The sequence below is a fragment of the Dermacentor variabilis genome, chromosome 6 (assembly GCF_050947875.1).
Source record: "Dermacentor variabilis isolate Ectoservices chromosome 6, ASM5094787v1, whole genome shotgun sequence".
NCBI lineage: Eukaryota > Metazoa > Arthropoda > Arachnida > Ixodida > Ixodidae > Dermacentor > Dermacentor variabilis.
This window is the reverse complement of record NC_134573.1, coordinates 11,747,133-11,762,489: the sequence shown is the minus strand read 5'-3', so window position 1 is coordinate 11,762,489 and position 15,357 is coordinate 11,747,133. Positions and strand designations below refer to the sequence as shown.

At 46.7% G+C, this 15,357-nt stretch overlaps 1 protein-coding gene across 10 annotated transcripts in view; it reads right to left on the bottom strand.

Moving 5' to 3' along the window:
- qtc (GRIP domain-containing protein quick-to-court) overlaps nucleotides 1–15,357 on the bottom strand; it is a 243,365-nt gene that overhangs the window by 166,998 nt on the left and 61,010 nt on the right. For all 10 annotated transcript variants that reach the window (XR_012828838.1, XR_012828840.1, XR_012828839.1 and 7 more), the window contains exon 4: nucleotides 6,431–6,608. Coding sequence is in view for 7 of the 10 variants with exons in the window: in XM_075694765.1 (XP_075550880.1) it covers nucleotides 6,431–6,608 (178 nt within the window). In the remaining 3 variants the exon portion in view is untranslated. The remainder of the gene's footprint in view (nucleotides 1–6,430; nucleotides 6,609–15,357) is intronic.

Below are 15,357 nucleotides of genomic sequence, written 5' to 3'. Positions count from 1 at the left end.
CCGTCAGCATGCACGTGCCTGGCCCTGATGGTGACCCCAACAGGGAACCCTTTATTGTCAGCATCTGTCTCATCAGAACTTAAAGGTCTTTGAGCACACGTCATCTCCCACCAAAAACGCCATTTTTAGGACTGCCTTAGATCATCATAATAGCAGCGCACAATGTCCGATTACGGTAATTATACGATTCTAACATGGACGCTCTTTCTTTATTTAGAAAATTGAGGCAAAAATAGCTTTTGCATTTGTATGCTCTGCCGCATATCATGGCTGTATTGTTGCGAAGCTAAATGAAAAATCATACAGCGATACCGCCACTGTACAATACATATTAGACTCATGCCAATCTTTCTCGCTAAAAAATCAGGCACATGTTAGACTTGTACTTTGTTTTAATGTTTTCCCCAATTTGCCTTTTCACTTTGTATACAGCACGACCGGCTTTATTACTTGGCGACCTGTTCACCGGCGCCGCCTCCGTAGCCCCCGATTTCTTACTGCTTGTTTAGTTCATTCTTAGTTCGCCCGACCGCCGCTGCTCTCCGTGGCGCTACAACTTACCCCCACGCCGAGTGCGGGCTGGCGTAGCGGTAGCAGTGGCGGCTTCCTCGGTGTGTTTTTGTGCACGTCTGAACACCGTGTTTCCGGCTGTTCTGATTGCTGCCCGCATACGTGCCAAGAACGCAATTACTGCTGAGAGCCTGAACATTTCGTAGGCAGTTTCGAAGCCTTCGAGCCAGCACACTGGCAATGATTGCTGGCTTCTTGGTCAGAGCCGTGCAAGATTGCATTGCATGTGAGGGCTGCCTGAGTAATTTGAGGGCACCAGCTTCCTTGTCTACCACTACTGCCATCATAGCAGGCATGGACCGGGGAGGGCTATCGTACCCTACCTTAGCTTTCGTAGGGTTCGTCAGCCGCCTGGAAGGTGCTGCATCAAGTGTGGCTCCTGTGCTTGTTAGGGGGCCAACGCCGCTTAAGAAGTTTGCAGACCTAGTGCTGCCGTCACTCACAAAAAATCCGCTGTTTGTGTGCTCGAAGGACACCACAGAGCCTCACAGAAGGGCACTGCTAAAGCTGATTGTCCACAAGTTTATGAGGCCATTTTTGTCTAATTTTGCCTCTGATCTCACAGAAGAGCACGCCAAACGGAAATTAATTAATGCCAAACCGAAATCTCGAAAGGTCCTAAAAGTGTAAGGATCTGGCTGACCTGAAATAAAGTTCTGGCCACGACCGGCTATTGCGTCTGGCAAACAAGCTTTTCTAGTCTGGTTTTATTCATTTTTCATGTAGAGTGCGTCTTGAAATGATTAACAATCGGTTGAATGCTCCTGAAAATGAGTAAGTGTGCATGGCGCGCTTTTTGCCGTAAATTGGCGGAAAGTAGCGCGGCTTCGCCCTGGGATGCTGCTAGGTACAGAGCAGAAGCAATCATGTTGAGATTGTGCAGCTGTACACGCAAAAAAGCCGCTCGAGTAGCACCAGAGCCGCGCCCACCACTACAACCGCTCTTTGAGCTTGTTTAGCTGCAAAACTGCTGCGCTGAGAAAGAAAAATATTACCGCTATCAGCCGTTAGTCGGGTACAGCTTTTTGTGGCCATGCAGGGGAATTGCTACTAGCGCGAGACGCCTGCTTCTGCGCTGTTCTCGCACGCTCATGAGCCAGAGACTTAAGCGTGTTAGCTGACAGCTCGCGCTCTTAACTACCACTGTATACAGAAAGCTGTCCACGATTATTGCATCTTATAAATATTAACACGCCTTTGCGGTGCGTGCTTAAAAAACGATGCGGTTTAACTCGGCCTACCGGCAACACGATAACGCAAGCGTACTGAATTTAACAGAAGCGCACGGCGGGCGCTGCCGAAATGAGGGTAAGTTGTGGCGCCACCTGTTGCGGCGCGCCGTCCCTCCTGAACAGTCACGTGGTATTTGCGCGGACACGCGCCGCCATAGGAGCCGGCGTAGTGAGCAGGTCGCGAGTAATAAAGCCGGTCGTGGTATACAGAAAGCGGGTGCATGTTAGAATTGGGCAAATACCGCCTACTGAGACAGCAGTGTGTTTTTTATGCACCTTGTTTAATTCGACTGGCTGGATAATTTGATCAGGTTTGTCGATCCCATGAGGGTCGAATTAACGAAAGTTGATTGTACTTTGTTTTCCATGTTGCAATGTATATGGTATTATGTCATATGTAAGAAATAGAGAAAGTTTTTATTTCCACCTCCTTCCCTTGCTAATATGGATGCCTACCCTACAGCCGACTGTACATTTACTTGGCCCGCAGCCACTATGAGTTGCTGACCCCTGGCCTAGGAGATCGAGTGCCTATCACCAGGTGGAACTATAGTATCAGCCATGCTGAACAAATGAGCCATCCCCAATTTGGGAAGCATATTCTTGCCTACTGCTTAGCATGCTAAACAATGACACAGTCTTTAAAGGGACCCTGAAATGACTTTGAATTTTGTACAAACGTACTGAGTCATTAAAGTAGGTCCTGCTGATCATTAACTGATGCATCTAAGTGCTCTGCACAAACTGTGTAATTTATTATAAGGGTTTAAAAATGTACATCGTTGCCGATCGCAGTACACTGTTCGGCGAAATTTTCAGCCGCCCCTACCCATATAGCGTAAATCCCCCAATTAACATCAGTAAGGCGAGCTATCCGATTGACTGCCCAGGGTGCGTCATCTATAATTTTTCCACCTTTATGGTGAACAAGTGATGTTTGTAATAGTTTTAATGTTAGTTAATTTGTTTATATAAAAAGAAAGTAATAGAAAGAGAATGCACAAGAACAATTTCTCACTACACTTAAGCAATTCCGGCACACAGCAAGCGTCGTCTGCTCGTGTTACAATGTGCTCCATTTTGACGAGAGCTCCGCGGTCAGAGTCGGTTTCAGTCGTTTCGCGAGCACTATGATTCGATTTTGTTGTGTTGTGGACTGCAAATGTAGTGACTGGCAATATGCCAAATCGAGACATCATGTCCCTCTGCAAGGCAGCAGACGAGCAGACTGGCTGCAGCGCATCGGACTGTCGTTATCCGAACGGCGCGAGGATTTGTGCGTTTGCGGCCGTCGCTTTACACCGGAACATTACTAACGCAATAGCATTTCGCGAGTCCGGTATTGGGTAAACACAAGTGCAAGGGGACAGGGCCTAGCCATTTGACTGTGTCACTTCGCGGGATCAGCAGAAGCGCAAATGTGAATGATCTGCACAGTGCAGCCACCTGGTGGCATAGAGCTCAACCCCACACAGTAGCAGTAACGAAATGTATTCTTTTTTGCTGCTGGTGTAAATTTTTTCGCAGCAGTGTGATCGCTAACAGGTTGTTTTTGTAAATGTTTAAAATGTTTTACTTTGGTTAGAGCAATATTATCTCTTTGTTTGGCTGGTTAAAGGAATACGGACACAAAATCTGAACATTTTACGAAAATACAGAAAATGAGTCCGCAGTGTGCGAGTACACCAAAAACAAGTAGTCACTTCGCTCATTTTTCAGCGGATGGCTTTACTTTAGGCGTTTTTGTGAGCGCGCGCAACGCCCCCCGGCCCAAGCGAGTTGGAAGGCGTGACGTCACGACACCCCCGTCGGATAGCCAGCCGGCCGGCCGCGGTCATTCGAGGCGCGCCGCCGCCGCAATCGCGAGCATGGATTCGGGTTCTGGTGCCTCTGCCAGCGAGTAGTACACGTCTGTAGACGAGGACCGTTCCAACTTAGCAAGAAATATAACCACTTACGGTTACGAGTTTTCCGCGTCAAGTGGCGAAGAAGAGCAGGAGGCCTTGAACTGCCTGACCGGCACGGTCAAGCAGTCCGGTCTAGCAACGTGGTAATTTCTTTTTCTAGTAAAGTTGAAGTGCAGTGACAGCAGTTCGTAATGTTATGTTACGTAGGATGCAAAATGCCTAGTTTCGTGACCCGCGTTGAGGCAGAAAGGCAGCTATTGCGGCTGAATCGTAGGAAGCGTAACTCGTCGCTTTGTGCTTACCTACGCTGTCGGCTTTCGATCGCTGCGCACTTCGTTTTTACGCGACGAGGCACGGCATGTGTAGAATTTTCCAGCCCTTTCATAGCCCTCTGTTTACGGTTACTTTCACATTCACGCCATTACAAGCCATTTAGTGGTTGAACTCGTTGAGATGGGCGGCTGCGCTAGGGACCCGTCGACCAGATCACTTAGCTACATCGGTTCTGTGGCCATAGAGAAAGGAAAGTCTTTGGCTGTGACATTTACTAGGAAAATGCTGCGCGAACAACCAAGTCATGAAACCCGACGCATAATTATGCAGAGACCTATGAAAATCCGTAATTTCTTGCTTGAGGTTGAAAAGCAACGTGTGAAAAGGCAATGTAGATAAATGCGCTGCGCATTTTAGATTACTACACATGTATGCTGTTGTCTGGCGTTCATTCACTGGCTGTGTTTTGTATATTTTATCAATTAAAAGAGCGCTCGTATGCTGTCGTTCAATATTAGACGCAGCGAGAGTGTACACAACATGACTATTTTGTTTTGTGATAAAAACATGCATCCACAGGGTAAACAATTTCTGTCACAAGCCGAGAATATGTGTTCTTGCACAGCCAATGAAAGGGTAATTTCCCTTCTTTCAACAGGCGCTCCTGCGGTCACCGCTGTGGCTACATGCATACAGAAACAGAGAGGGTCTGTTGCCAGAACAACAAAAGGTGGCGAACACAGCAAACAGTTACGAATGCATCACTAAGCACCCGCTCTTTGAATTGTATTGCCTCAACAGGAGCCTTTTGAGGGGCATGCCAAGGCTTTTGAGCAGAGCCGGGCTGGTCGGATAATCATCGTCGACGAAGTGGTCCGCGCAAATGAAGCCATTCTTTAGAAGTCTCCATGCTGGCTGTGGTGGCTGACAGGCACGCATGCAAAGTTTACGCACCTTCTTGTCTCTGGGAAACGTGCACGACGGCCTGTCACGACCGATAATGCTGTTATAACAGCCGTGGGCGCGGTAATGTCTGGGCATTTTCTTCCTCCACGACGAATGCATCAATACCGATCGACGACAGTGAGAACACGCGTGTAAGATGCACCACCTGCATGGAGCACTGACGGGGATAATGTTTCAGACGGACCACGTGCGAACATAGCCGACGGCGATAAACAAACACTGCAAGGGACCGACACTCCAGAAAGACTGCGCCGGCTGTGGCTGACCTTGGCAGCGTGCGCGCGGGCACGCGGGGGTGTCATGACGTCAAGTTTCAGCTTCTCCCGGCGGCCGCTTGGAGGCAAGGTGCAACAGAAGATGGCAAAAGAAAGGTGTTTCTCGTTCTTTTTTTCTAAGCAGCTTGTTGTATTTGTCATTTTTAACAGTTCAACTTTTGTTCTGACGCAGAAAACCACCCACCAATTTTTTTGTCCGTATCCCTTTAAGCTCTGTGCCAACGGGTAGCTGGACCGTGGAGACCGATCAGGCTGCTCCCGTACGTCTGCACTAAAGTTCCTTCATCAGCTTGATTTCATGCCACCACCTTTCCGTCGAAATTCCCAGCTCGCCTGTGGTTACCGGAATACCAGACACGTTCGGCGCTGTGACAGAATGCTCGCAATGCACGCTGCTTCGATAGCTCTCGCTTGGGGTCGACTGCCAGGCAGCTGGCGGGGAGTTTGGAGAGGCTTCGCGCACACGCTCCTAGAGAACCGGGAGTCGACGACACTACGTGCTATCATGATGCAGAGCAAGCGAAGGTGTAGCTTAGCCCCAATCACTAGGCGAACGAGTTGAGGAGAAAATGCATGACTATGGAGGAGGGTAACTTGTAATCATCCGTAGCTCTCTTAATATGAGATGTTTCACATAAATTGCGGTGCAAATGATTAACTTTAACCGTACCCTACGCGTCTACAAAATTTGTCAGAACCGTTTCAGGGGTTCTTTAAGTGCCGTCTGCTTGCTTCATCACTGAGAATGATCACACAGCTTGAAGCACTCCGCATGTAGCCTGTACTGATGAAAGTAATAATTAAGCAAGGGAAGCAGCAGACAACCTAGGAGCAGTTAACATCAGTAGGAAAATGCAGGACTTCTGGCTATCTGTCACTTGCTCTTACCATAGGTGATAGATCACTGGGGGAAGTGACACATTACAGAAATGCTTGGGATTTGAGGGTGAATAATGAGCCTTCTGTCACTTGTTAGCACTTGCCTGTCTTTGACGATTGTACTCACTAGATGGCTACTTCCAATTTGTAGTATGTTTTCCGTGTCCCATTGCAGTGCTTATTTTTCCTTTTATACCTGTACTGGTTATTTTCAGTATAAAACCATCAGTTGCGATTCAGTGATCTGTTGTCTTCTGGTATTTTGTCCGCATCTCTTGTGCTGGTTTTGCATTAACCAAACCACACATATACTACTCGGGTGGCTCACCAGAGGCGGCAGCAGCCTGTGGCCCAGTGCTGCCCTCGTCTCCTCCCTCCATTTCAGGCACTTCCTCGGGGACACTCTCAGTGTGTGAGGGCAGCACATCACTGCTGATTCCGCTGTCGCCCAGTGAGACTCCCTCTGCAGCACGCTCTTCCACACTGGAGCCCTCGACGGACAAGCCCTGCAGTTAGTCAGCCGTTTGCTCATACATCCTCCCAGGTACAACTTCTATTACCACACAAAATAAAATCTACTGCAACACCCACACAACTTTCTCAACACTTAGCAGTCATCTGTTGGGCCTCACCTGACACAAAGAAATATCAGACTGTCCTATGTCCCGAAGGCCCAGACACCTGCATGCATGTGCATGTGTGCTTGTTGAGGCACCTTTTGGAAAATTTTTGAACTGTTTTTAGGGCAGCTCCTTTTTTTACTGGCACACTCAGGAATTCACACATGCTTTTCGTGGTGGGAGCACTGAGAGGATGGCAGCATTCTCTTCACGCATGCAGTATGAAAAGAACTCGCACGAGTTTAATGAATCAGAAAATGATTTCAGTGACAACAAATACAATCTGCCTTCATACAACCAGCAGACATACTCAGATGAGAGAGCACCGAAGAAGAAAGCAATGATCCTCCACAAGTGTACACTGTACCAGATCCTGAGGAATAAAAAAGGTCGCAGTTTTGCCCGAAAGGATTGACAGCCGTAGCAAAGTACTGGACAATTACACAAAGTAACATTCATAGTTTTAAGGCTGTATAAATTTCAGCAAACATATGTTTACTAATTATTATAACAAAGGTGTCACATGCCACAAAAATGAACTTATCTAACTTGATAACTGCGAGCGTTCAGTGTCACAACACTGATGTAATGAAGGGCCTTGGTCTTGCTTCACCACAACGCATTGGCAACTTAGATTATGCGCCCTCCAGCATTAGGCGTACGAAAACACAGCGCACATAAAGCAACCCACCACCTCGGCTTGCCCTTAGCTTTTGTGTATGCACCCAATGCAAGCACGTGGGCCCCAGGTGCACTGAGCTGCACAACCAGGCTAAAGGCGTGCAGCCTGACCTCCAACAGTGCATCAAGCCTTCGTGGCTCACCGTCGCACCAGCACAATATGGTGGGCAGGCCACTTAAATTTATCGCTCTTAAAGCATTATAGGGAACATCCCAAAGACAGCAAAAATTCTCTTGCAGTGTCTACGCAATCGCTATGGCCACAAAATTTTTTTTAAACCTTTCAGGGTCGATTTTTTTTATTGCAGATTCCAACTCTTCTTAGGGACTTCTTTCGAAAAAAATGTACCGTAATTTTTCTAGGGTGACTGTAAAGTGAGAAAAAAATATTTTGCATTGGTATATATGTACTCTTCATTCATGAACAACAATAAAAAAGGAAATAAACTCATAAGAATTAAAATTTGATAGATTGTTATACACATAGCTCAAAGCTTTGAAAATGCGCACACAAGAATATTTCGCAAGACTCAAGGGTTCCTGCTCTTACACTATATGTACATCCACAGCGTAATCGAACTGCGTAGGTGCACTCACTCAAAAAAACTGGGTGGTTGTGTGCCCGTCGGAAAAGCAAAACGTGTGAGCTCTGCCAATCTTCATCTTATTGCCAACCAGAGGCAATTAGTTTTCGCGAGTCTTCCCGCCCCCCAAAAAAAGCAAGGGAAAGCATGCACGGCGGCATCCTTCCTATGCGCACCCCTGTGAGCACTAAACGAGCGAGAAACAAGTGGTCGCCCTTTGAGCAATTAGTAACGAAACAGCCATCAGTTTTGCAACCGCAAGAAGCCAAAACCGCCCGCGAAACAAAACCCCAACTGCCACCAACGCGCGCGTGCTCCAATGCACGAGCGGTAGTATACAAATGCGCAGGAGCAAACTAGCGCTAAAACAAACCATGCAATGAAAACCGAGAGAGGGAAGAGCGCGATAAAAATTCCCTGTATTCCCAAATAGTGGGAGCACACGACAGAAAAGAAAAAGTGAGGAAATTGGCGCGATTTTTAAACATACAGACGGCGCCGTAAATATACGGCATCGACCATTTTGAACTTGTTCGTGGCGCCGTATATTCACGTCATTGACCCTTTAATAGGTAGCACCCCCCCAAAGCCACAATGCAGGGACACTAAGGTCGGCGCTCTCAACACGCGCCTGGGTGCTGATTGAGAGCGGAAGCATGGCATGCGCAGTTCTGTTCTAGAAAAGCCTGCTGCCCTGGTCCTCTTGTTCTGGCGATCCGCTGCAACCCATCGGTTCCCAACAATAGATCCTTATCACACATTTGTTACCACAAGTGCTTCTTCTGTTCAATGCACACAAGTTCCACAAAAGATTGTGGACAAGAGAACTAAGCTGGGCTCTTTTTTTTTTTTTTTTTACATTCAATTCAACCAATCTTTGTTCCCAGTGAAACAGTATACAAGGGAGATGGCACAAAGAAGAGTCCGCAAGGAAATGCAGAGATTATATTTTGTTTTCACTGTGTTTCTCCAGCGGAAAGTTATAAAACTGTCCGAACCGGTAATTAGTGCCATCCTGGAACTGCACAAGAACAATGGCTGTGATCAGTGATGGGGGCTGGCCACAACAGATCTATTTGGAGCCAGTTTGGAGTGTTCGGAGAAATGGATGCAGCACACCACTTCACTGAGCATCGCTGGGAGCAGTCTACTTCATCTGTGATGTTCCACATATCGTGAAGTGCATAAGAAACCACCTGAGGGAGCACACTTACAGAAGGGTAAAGAAAAAAAATTTTTGAATTTTCAGTCCAGTTTAAGTTTCACTTTGTTACTTCCAGGCTGGTGACCTTTGCATGGATTTTCACCATTACGTGACCCTATACGAAATGGATAAAAAGCACATATGGGTTGTGCGAAGACTTACTGAAGCATGCGTTGCCCCTAATGACCTGCGTAACATGAGCATCAGGTTAGCTACACAGGTAGATTGTTTTTTTTTTCAAAGCATTTTTTTTCTGTTCTTGAATTTACGATGTGTAATCTTTTTTTCTACAGCTCTTTATCTGTGGAACACCAACTGGCATACCCCTGTACAGGGAAGCAAAAGTTCTTGGCTTGGAAGACTCGGAAGGCATTCAGACATTCACAAATTCACAAGAATGTTGAACAATGTTTTCAACGCACTCAACATCAAGCTTCCATCCAGGGGAATGATTCCAGAGAGATAAAGACAAGCAGCCAAATTTCTCTTTCTGCTATCACTTACGCTAGTGCTTGACTTCGTAGTACCATGAATTATTAAATCAAGATGCTGCGAAATGCTGTCAACAAAATTATTTGCCTCACAACTGACAATGGAGTCCCTACAAATCATGTTGTTGTCAACGCTGGACATTATCAATTATCTGTTCGACGTGTTGATCGCCAAGCTCAACCAGGACCTCTTGGAGGGCACACCTTGCTTCCTATCTTGTCTATAATTTAGACACATTTTCCATTTCTGCTCAAATGCTTACGATTTTTATTTCAGCAGCACTTTGGTCTTGCCTGTTCATTTACAGGAAATGAATGGCACCTGACCGTCATGAATTTCTCCCAGATACTACGACTGCTGAGCCTTCACTGTGGAAGTGTCCGCGGCTGCACTTGTCGGTGTGGGAGACGCATTGACGACAGCCCAAGAGGCCCATCACTCAAACAGAGCAAGCTTGCGAAACCAGATCCAGGCTAGGATGATGGAAATTATTGAGGGTGCTTCTAATTCTCTGGAGCAAATCAACAACTAGCACAGCTAGTTCAGAGGCAGTGTAGGCGACAGTGCGGTGTACCGTATTTACTCGATCTAACGTGCACCTTTTTTCCGATAAAATGGGTCCAAAAATTGCATGCACAGTACAACAGAGTACAACCATAAATCCGCGTTACCATATCAACAATAGCCACCTCGTACGCACTTCTAGCCTAGCTGTCGTAGCTTCCTCCATGTGCATACCTCCATGTTGTACGTGTAAGCAGGCGCTGGTGTAACCTAGTCTACCGCCTGTCTTACCGTTTTCTGTGTTTATTCAATCAGCATAGAAGCGCCAACAGTGAAAACACGCCGAGTAGACTATGATGCCGCATTGACAGGTAAAGTTATCATGTGCGTGGAAACGGACGGAAATCGGGCGCCCCCCCTCTCCCCCCATCACGGGCGTTCGGAGTTCCCGAAACTTGCGTGCGGGACTGGCGCAAACAGAAGGAGCATATTTTCTGCAGAAAAGCAACAAGGAAGGGAAGGGAAGCAGGGCCGCTTCACCGAAATAGAAGAGCTGCTCGCAGAATACGTGCAAGAGTAGCGAGCGACCCAGCGGCCTGTGACGACCGATCTGCTCGAAGTACGGGCGATGCACTTAGCCATACAGAAAGGGCTAATGCGGAGTGACTTCAAAGCGAGCAGGTGTTGGCTATCAAATTTTATGAAAGGAAAGGCTTTTCTCTTCGAAGGTGGACAGGAATATGCCAAAAATTGCCCAAAGAATTTGAATAGAAATAAGCGCAGTTTTCAGCAGTACATCTTGAAGTTGTGCCATAAACGGCCACCGCTTCGGACAGACTGAAAATTCCAATCAGACGCCGCTCTACATTGACATGCCTGCGACCACAACCGTTGACAAGAAGGGGGCGAAGGAAGTGCACGTTTTGTCTTCCTGTCTTCTGGCCACGAAAATACTAGAGTCACCGCAATGCTTTGTTGCACTGCGGATGGGCACAAGCTGCCCCTGTATCTTATCTTCACACGGAAGATGCTCCCGAAAGGAATAGTGTTTCCGAGTAGCATAATTGTGCGTGCAAATGAAAAAGGTTGGATGACCATGGACTTGGTTGCTGACTGGATTAATAACGTTTGGCGGAAGAGACTCAGTGGCAGTTTGGGTCTGCGTGGGATGCTTGTGCTCGATACCTTCAGGTGCCACCTTGACCAGCGCATCAAGGACAAGCTGGCTGCATGCAACACCGGCCTTGTCATGATACCTGGCAGCATGACATTGCAGCTCCAGCCGCTCTATGTTTGTTTGAACAAGCCAGTGAAAGATAGAATTCAGCCGCTCTACACTGAATGGCTTGTCAGTGGCTGCCACGAATTCACGCCCGCCAATAAAATGAAGCGTGCCTCACTGCAGGTCCTTGCTGGATGGGTGAAAGATGTATGGTGCATGATCCCGTCTGCAATGGTCAACAAGGTCTTTAAAAACTGCGGGATTTCGAATGCCATGGACGGCACCGAGGATGGAATGCTTTGGTCTGTTGATAGCGATAAGTAGTAGTCTGACAACAACGACGAGTGATAACTATTGCCCCACGCAATTCATACCGGCACAGTGAAAATCTTGCCGGCAAGGTACGCTGCTTCTATTTGTGTTTTTAATTATTGCAACTTTAGTGTATTGGGAATAAATCTGTTTTTTTCCAAATGAGAGAAAAGAGTATTTCTATATGAAAGTATGAGGTGCGCAGTAGCGCACTCCTTTGTTTTTTTGTCATGGAAAACGGGTGAATGTTACAATTGAGGTTCTCATTTTTAAAAATTTTTTGGCCACGGAAAATGGGGGCGCATTACAATCGAGCGTGCGTTAGAACCGAGTAAATACGGTACTACTTATCTGGGTATGCTGTACACAAAGCGAACAAGCACAGTGTGTGTCAGTTGTGTCTGCAGGATATTAGCTCCGCGGTTTCACTCGTCAATTTTCAGGCATAGCTGACCGTGTATCAGAGCTTTAAAGAAGCGAGCCTCCGATCATCAAGATGTTACAGTTCATAAGAGTTGCGAATGACTATGTCTTTTTCCCTTGATGTGGCAGGTCCTGTTTTGAAAGGCCCTGGACGAGCTGGCAAGCTGGATAAGTGCAATCTTATGCAGCTGTGTTGTGATGAGCACATATCCATGCACATGCCAAATAGTGAACTTTTTTTATTGTCACACGGTTGCACTTTCACGCGAGGAATGTGAACTGCCGACCAGAAGCCTGCAAGATAGTCACAATTGCCAACAAAAACGCACATCTTTTGTGAAGCCGCGATGTGTCAAGCTTTTGAGCCTTGCAATAAAAGCTTGATTACCTCATTTAGAGAGGAAACGTTTTTTTTTTTTTTTTTCAGTTCCTAGTGTATGCAAACACCGTCCATGAAAGATAGTTCAAAATGGCTTCGCTGCTAGTGCTTTCCCCTATTAAGTTCACTGAGTCGCAGCCTCTCCCGAACTTCGGAATAGGTCCCAATAAGCTGTAAATAAACCAGTGAGGCACATTGCATCTGCGGCAATGTCAAGTTTAAGAATGCCACTTGCTTGGCAAATCGACAATCGGCCAGCGCTTCCTGGCGCAGGTGGCTGTGTCATCTGGTAAGCGGAAACGAAAAGGGGCCACACATTAGCAGCCGCCGCAGAGGGAGTTTGACAACTGAAAGAAAGATCTAGTAACGTGGGTACCAGCCACCTGGGCTCAACATGTTGCTGCCACCGATGACATCAACATCAGTTACACTGCTGCTACAGATCATTTTTTATGCAGAACAATCGCCGGGTGAATAAACAGACGTCTTAATTTTATCTTTTGTGAAAAGCGACAAGTATCAATGCCAGTAGCACGAACGACAGCTGTGATATGAGGCAAGCTCTACAGCCTGCATGCAGCTGCTGCTGCATCACATGCATGGGAGCCCACGGCCTGTTGCTCCACAGTCCGGATGCAAATGTATACAACAATTAATAAAGCGCTCACAAAACGATGCGTCTTGCGATTGTTGGCACTTGTTTTTTTTTAGTGTCATATGCTACGACTTCGAAGAAAAAGGCGTTAGGCCTAGAGCACCCTCTGCACTGAGCCAGCCAAGAGCAGTGGGCGGCAATGAGGCGCTTGTGTGGTCATCCCAAAAACTCAACATTAGCCTTGCAAGTCATCACGAGGCATGTTGTTGCAGGAAGCTTGCCGCTAGCATGCTTGTTCCTTAAAGGGCCCCTCGCCAGGTTTGGCTATTTCAAACAGACAAGTGCAGTGCTGACGACTGTATCTGCAAAGTATTACAGTGCTGCACACCCGCGAAAACAGCTGAAATCTCAATCCAAATTCCACACACCCTTTTTCTTGAGGGAGTCATGCTACCGGCTGTAGAGTTCAGGCCAGATGCACAAGTGTGCCTACATAGTAATTCCCACTGCTGAAACGTCACTCACTGTGATACATGACTTGGAGAGTTATACAAATCAACATCAATTATTTGTTTAATGTGTTGCTTCACTAGACAATTTAAAGTTTAGAGAACTAATAAAACCTACAACCTTAATGTCTGAGAATCTTTGTGATACTCCACACCGTACCAAGAGGAACGTACTTCCGCTTCACCTGCTTGTTTCCATGTTGTGCAGTCATGCGTGCAGGAAACAAAACTGTCTCTGAACATCCCCACATTGCGGGAACTATTTCAATGTAGTGCAGAAACCACCAGCTATTAACGCAGGTGTTCTCATGCACGGCATGCAAAATTGTGCACAGCACAAAACAAGACAAACGCAGCAGCTCACACAGGGGACTGTCACCAGAATAGCGCCAAGCAGCAAAATGCAAGAGAGAAAGAGGAAGGCGGGACCTAAATGCGGCGCAATCCTCCAGCTCCAGTATGGGAGAATGCAAGGAAGGAATTTTGCTTGCAGAGGCTAGGCAGGGGCATGTTGGCAGTGAAGCTCGCCTCCTGAAATCATGGGTTTGCAACATTTAAAATATTTCTATATTGCTACGCACGCACCGATTTGAAAATGAACTTTTAGCGCATAACCAAAATTTGTTTTGGGACATGGCAAGGAACCTTTTAACCCTTCCAGGGTCACGTATGTAAATTAGGCACCGTGAACAAATCCTAAAAGATCGATGCCACAGATTTACAATGCCAGCTGTATGTTTGAAAAACATGCCAATTGTTCAACTCTCTGTTGCCCAGCAAGTGCTGCCACTGTGTCTAGATACAATAATTTTCTTCCTTTCTATTTTTTTTTCACTTCATAGCCCTTTGGTTTCAATTCCATGACCTGTTTACAGTAGCGTGCCAGCTACCGTTCACGCATTCACAAGGTGGCTAGTTTTAGTTTCGTCTAGCAGGCCGTTTCCGTTTGTCGCTTTGATGAAAACTGATGTCTATCCAGCTTCTAATCTCTGAAAGGGTCACCACTAGATGCTCGCTTGTTTATTGCTTACAGGGTTATGATTGCATCGTCTCACAGGTGGGCGCTGGCATATACAATTGACAACGGCATATACGAACAATGCTGCCATGCCTGCATTTCTTTTCTTGAGACATTTACAAAAGCTTATTGCCCCTCGTTGGTGATGGGACGAAGGTTTACTGCAAGTTTCCGACTCATTTGGCTTTTCTGACAAGCGCACAACCTCTGAGTTTTCTTGTGTGTGCTCACATGGTGACATTGGGTGTCTGCAGCAGTATAGGCTCACCCAGAAACAGATTCGACTTGAGATTTGTGCCTTGTGACAGGAAGCGTACGTGGTAATTATGTTGATGTTTGCCTCTGCATGCATGGCCCCATGCTTGTTTAGTTATAAGCGAATGTTTACTGCAATTTATATGGCCTATGGAACTGCAAACTTTTCTTCAAGTAATTGTCTAATACTTCAGCACAATGCGTTGGCAGGCTCGTTGGTGCGCATCCATAATTACTTTGTTTAGCGCAAAACAACGGACACAAGAAAGATGACAGGACAAGGCACTACTCTCAACTGACATCATTTTATTGTGTCACTCCTTTATAGAGAGCACAATCTACAAGAACATGCACAGTGAGCACCATGTGCCAGAACCACCAGCATCCGATCACGAGAGCGTACTCATGCGACAGAATCCAAAAAACCATATTCAGCGCTGTACAAGGCTAAGGAAGG